This window comes from Condylura cristata, unplaced genomic scaffold (genome assembly GCF_000260355.1).
Source record: "Condylura cristata isolate star-nosed mole 26May11 unplaced genomic scaffold, ConCri1.0 scaffold00030, whole genome shotgun sequence".
Lineage (NCBI taxonomy): Eukaryota > Metazoa > Chordata > Mammalia > Eulipotyphla > Talpidae > Condylura > Condylura cristata.
In genome coordinates, this window is record NW_004567131.1 from 26,655,814 (window position 1) to 26,661,274 (window position 5,461).

Here is a 5,461-nt window from a genome sequence, read left to right on the forward strand (position 1 = left end):
AGTGCTTTAACCCGTTGCACCACCAGGGAGGGCCCTATACATTTTTTTTTTAAAGATTTATTTATTTATTCATACAGAACTGGGGTACAGCCAGAGTTGCAGGGGCAGTGAGAGGCTTCACCAGAGACAGAGTGGGGGGCAGAACAGGCAGGTCAACGAAGTACACTGCTGAGGGGAGCAGCAGGCCGGTCAGGAGAGGTCTGCCGCACCATGTGGTCTCCTCCAGGGCAGGCGGGGATCGAACTCATGCGGAAGTGGCTTTCGATTTAACCCGCTGCGCCACCAGGGAGGGCCCCTCTTATACATTTAAGGTCACTGGGCTCTCTCCTGGCCTTTGTACTAGCTTTTCCCTGTGCCCGAAATGCTCTTCTCCCAGATGTACACATGATTGAACTCTCCTTGTTTTGGGGTCTCATCTTAATAAATGTCCTCCTCAGAGGTACCCTTGCTATCAACCCAAATTAAAAGGGTTCCCGAGTCAATTCTTACCACATTACCTTGTTCTAGCAGAGATCATTGCCTGTTATTTTCTAACTCATTATCTGTTGTAATTTGCCAGAAATCTCCCTCTGTGCAGCACCATAGCAGTAAGATTTTTAACCTTTCCTCTTTCCACAGCACTAGAACATACTGGACCTAGAGTAATGCTTAATAATTCACTGAATGAATGAACAGATGGATGAATAAATAATAAGCTTTACAAATGCTGGCTTCAACAAAATCCAGTCGAATTCTCTACATTCAGAGCCTTTAACATACTGAGATGAATTGTGCATCTCTGAGTGTATATCACCTATTTGCCTTCCTGGAAACACTTTTTGGGGAGGATTGATGTGAACACTTGGCACTTTTAAGGAATCAGATTCCTTTTCACATATAATGTTGTAAAAAAAAAAATAAAACAAAACAAAACTTGCTAGCACATTTTCTTTAAAATTTCTTTATGATGACCACTTTGTTCTTTAGGACTCTGCCAGCCAGGCTGATCAGTTCATTTGTCCTGAGGTACAAAATTGTAGTGCTGCTTCAGGGACTCTCCCCTCTTTTGCTTATTTATTATATCAAATCCCCATGGTCTCTGGAAACAATGACAGGGTGAGGCTGGTGGAAGGTGATTTCTAGAATGGAAGCCTTTGCTATCCCTTCAGTGACAGCTCCAGAATGCCCATTTATGTCGATATGCCAAAATTTTGATTGCTGATCTGCTTTTCCCTGGCACGATCAGACCTCCCTAACAGTATTTTCCAAGTAACTTAAAAAAAAAAAATAATAGTAGAAATGCTTTATTTTTTTTATTTATTTTATTTTATTAGACTGTATTTATTTATTATTACTGACCTGCCTGGGGTACAGGCCAGAGATGTAGGGGTGGTGAGGAGCTTCACCAGAGACAGAGTGGGGAGCAGAGCAGGCAGATCGACTAAGTACACTGCTGAGGGGAGCAGGGGCCAAGACAGAAGCCTGCTGCGCCATGTGGGTCCCCTCCAGGGCGGGGGATTGAACTTGCGCTAAAGCTGCTGCAGCCAGCTTGCAGCACTGCGCTTTACCGGCTGCACCACCAGGGAGGGCCCCAAGTAACTTTTAACAATTCTGTTGGGCACCGTGTCCATGTGAACTCTGTCCACTGGCTTTGCTGTAGCCAGCACACGACCTGGTTAACACTTGAACAAGTTTTAAGTCAATCATGGAAACAGTGGTTTAGTCATATAAATTATTGCCACAAGATCTATTTACAGGCAAGATTTTACAGACGGATGCCTTGATAAATGTGTTTTTATTTGCTGTGAATAATTTCTGCATCATGATATTGAAAAAGTATAATTCACATTTTCCCATTAAGAAGAAGGCAGTAGAGTTGTCAGCTGTCTTGTGACTCTAGTCAGGATTTCGGGGCGGGGGGTGGGGGGGTTGACTTAGGAAATTTAGCTATTCTAGTGGGAAAACAAAATTGGTTAAACATACACATTTGGAAAACCCCTTTTCCTTGCCTGAATTGCCAAGATGACAGGTAAAATTGAAATAGTTCTGCAGTCAAGACTCTCTCCACTGAAATCCAGAAGCAGAGGGGGACACTGATGATAGGTTCCCTATGGGGCAAGCCCCAAAGCCCTTTAATCACCTTCCTGGAGCTGTGGGCTTGTAGAATCCACAGGCAGAGGACCACAAGATGCTCAAGCCTTTCTTCTCTGCAGGCGTGTATTGAAGTCTGGCAGCGTCGAGGGACGGTCAGACCAAGCAGTTAGCACGTCTCTGCTCTTGAGTTATGGGGATGAGAGAGGTTAGATGACATGGAGCATTTGACTTCAATGACCCCCTAAGAGACAGTGAGGTCCCCTGCTGCTTCACTCTGCTGCCAGGACCCCCTTCTGCCAAGGAGACCCTCTTCTATCTGGAGCTCTCCATCACTGACATTCTGTTCTCTGCAGTCTATTGCCAGGGTTACTGTTTCCCCATATACTTGCCGCAACCCCACCTCCAAGCTCCTGGAGTCTGCTCTTTTTAAACCTTCTCAGAGAGCTCAGAGTCTGGAATAGCTTAAAATTTAGAGGAACTCGAGGGTCAGGGTTCTTAGGAGTATTATTCCAGCCATATCGTGCATATCATGGGTTCAATAAACTTTGAGGAAGGGTGGCTGAAAAACATGCAATGTTTTAGTACATCAAAAAAATTCTGGAGGCCCTCCCTGGTGGCGCAGCGGGGTAAAGCACAGCACTGAGAATCTAAAGCCGCTTCCGCATGAGTTCGATTCCCGCCTGCCCCAGAGGAGACCACATGGCGTGGCAGACCTCTCCTGACCCGCCCGCTGCTCCCCTCAGCAGTGTACTTCGTCGATCTGCCTGTTCTGCTCCCCACTCTGTCTCTGGTGAAGCCTCTCGCCGCCCCTGAGCCTCTGGCCTGTACCCCAGTTCTGTATGCACAAATAAATAAATCTTTAAAAAAAAAATTCTGGAGGAGATATTTGTGATGATCAAAGTGCTATTCTGGGATTTTGCTTGTTTTCCAAGGATTAAGACGTAGCTAAAGCTCACTTGTAATCTAACTGTGGTAAGTCTCCTTACCTTAAAAGTAGAAATAGACAGCTCAAGCGTATGCGCATGTGGAACCAGAGACAGCGAACAGAGGTGTGCCCAGAAGAGACAGGCGCGTGCTAACATGTGCGGCGTAAGCCAGATGAGGTTAGGTGGGCCGTGCTTAAGGGAGCAGGGTCACAGTTTGGCGGCGCGGCATAATGTGGTCCCCGCTAAACTGGAAGGGGGTAGTTAGACAGGGATAGGTATCATTTATCAGTTTTTGTTTTTGTCTTACCTTTTCTGATGCATGACTCCTTGTTCCTCCACTGCCCTCCTGACTGCCCGCCGCGCCTCTCCCGCCTGCGGGTGTTCTGCTCTTAGTTCCCCTTCAGCAGGCAATGTAGCTGCTTGAGCTGAGCCGTTGTCCTGTTGGTATTAGGATGTGCTGCTCTGTTTATTATTACCTGTTTTTTTTTTTTTTTGATAGTCTAACTCTCATGTGCACATTTATTTCACTCTTTATTATTACCTGTTTTAAAAACAGGTAAGGTGATTAGGAAATGCTAATAGCAAATGCAGTCTCTTCTGGCCCCTGCTGCTCCCGGAGGCCTATTTTCATGTCAAGGCTCTGGCCCTTGCTGTGGGTGGGGAGGCAGAGCCGGGCAGGCTGGCTGCTTGTGCTGTGTGTGTCTGTCCACAGCCACAGCAAAGAATGGAACCAGACAGATGTTTCAGGAGAGTCCCCGATGCTTGTCTTTCTTGGTTTATTTCCAAAATCATCCATAAACTCAGCTATATGGGTTGATGGGTCACAGACAGGGACTGGACCCCTGTGTACTGGGTCTTTCTTCCTATTTCTCTGTAAAGCAGGTGGTGCTTGTCCTTGGGAGCTGAGCCTCATGGTGAACCAGGGGCCATTCAGAGTCTGCTGCATAGATGAGCACGGCCCTTGGAATTAAGCACCTTCTAGTTGAACCACAACCACGGTGATTCCAAGAGTAACGTGAGCTTTTCATGCCATTACAGATTGCCGCATCCCCCAAATTGAAGATGCTGAGATTCACAACAAGACCTACCGACATGGAGATAAATTAATCATCACTTGTCACGAAGGATTCAAGATCCGCTACCCTGACCTGTACAACATGGTTTCATTATGTCATGAGGACGGCACGTGGGACAACCTGCCCATCTGTCAAGGTACAGGATGGAAGTGCCTGTTCTCAGCCGCACTCTCAGCCTGGAGGGCACGTACACATTTCTCTAACAGAACGATGGCAGAGAAAACAAAGCCACCTCCGCCCTGCTTCCTCCATCTCTTCCTTGCCATCCCCCACGCTCTTTTTTGGAATCTCCACATCACTTCCTTGTGGTTTTCTCCAGCTCTATAGACACAGTTCTTAAGTCCAGAGGGGAGGTAGCTAATTCTTGAGCGTGCAGATGTCTCCTTTCCTCTGAGAAACCAAAAGCAGTTCAAGAATTAGGAGCTTTATACTGGGCTGAGAACGCAATGATGAACTACTGTATATTTAATGGAAATAACAGAGCATTTATACTTATTTCAAGAGTGAGAATATATTTAAAGCCAATCTTACCGAGGCCTTTTTCTCTTAATAATGTTATCCCTTTTTATAATGCATGAGGAGGAGAAAAGTAATCAAATTCAAATTTCCTCCAAACCCCACGAATATTTATCCTCTTGCATTTTTTAAATTTGCCTGGGCTGACATAGAGGGCCCTGTTTGTGAAAATAACCCCTCCAGCCACATTAATTCTGATTTTATTTTTTGACATGTGACATTGACCAAGAAGCCAATGCATAATTCCTAATTCGAGGAAGAGGGAGCCCAGTCTCTTTTGCCCCGAAAGCTCTGGCATGCTAAAGTTGAGATGAACGTTAACTTTGTGCCTGGAAATCACAACTGGCCGAGTCTGATATTGCCTTGCTTGCCCCTTCGTCGGAAGTAAATCATTTCCTTATGCGAGAGCTGGCGAGTCACGGCCCCTGGAGGAAACAAAGACCCCAGGAGTGGGAGGACAGAGCAGTCCAGACCACCCTGTCTGGGCACTGCTTCCCAGAAACTCGCTGTGCCCCTCCGCGGGCTGTGTATTCCATCTTCAGAGAAGACATGCGATTTATTTACACTTCCAAAGGCTGTCCACACAGTCAGCAGCTGCCTCTTAGGGCAGGTTATTTATTCAAATGAAGAGTATTAACCACTGATTCGTTCCAGTCCTGCGGCACTGTCAGAATAATGGTGAAGGAAATTAGCTCAGACACTGGGCACCCCTGGTCCTCATATTTTCCACTTATCTTTTTGTTCTCCCACTCTTTCTATTTCCGTTTGTGTCACTTAGGCACGCTATGTTTCTTTCTTTCTTTTTTTTTTTTTAAAGATTTATTTATTTATACAGGCCCTCCCTGGTGGTGCAGCGGGTGAAAGGCGGGT

General features: G+C 46.1%; 1 protein-coding gene across 2 annotated transcripts in view; it reads left to right on the top strand.

The window, feature by feature from the left end:
• The window catches only part of SUSD4 (sushi domain containing 4), a 108,661-nt gene that overhangs the window by 70,842 nt on the left and 32,358 nt on the right, over nt 1-5,461 (top strand). For both annotated transcript variants that reach the window (XM_004691333.2, XM_012731320.1), the window contains exon 4: nt 4,038-4,211. In XM_004691333.2, the coding sequence (XP_004691390.1) occupies nt 4,038-4,211 (174 nt within the window). The remainder of the gene's footprint in view (nt 1-4,037; nt 4,212-5,461) is intronic.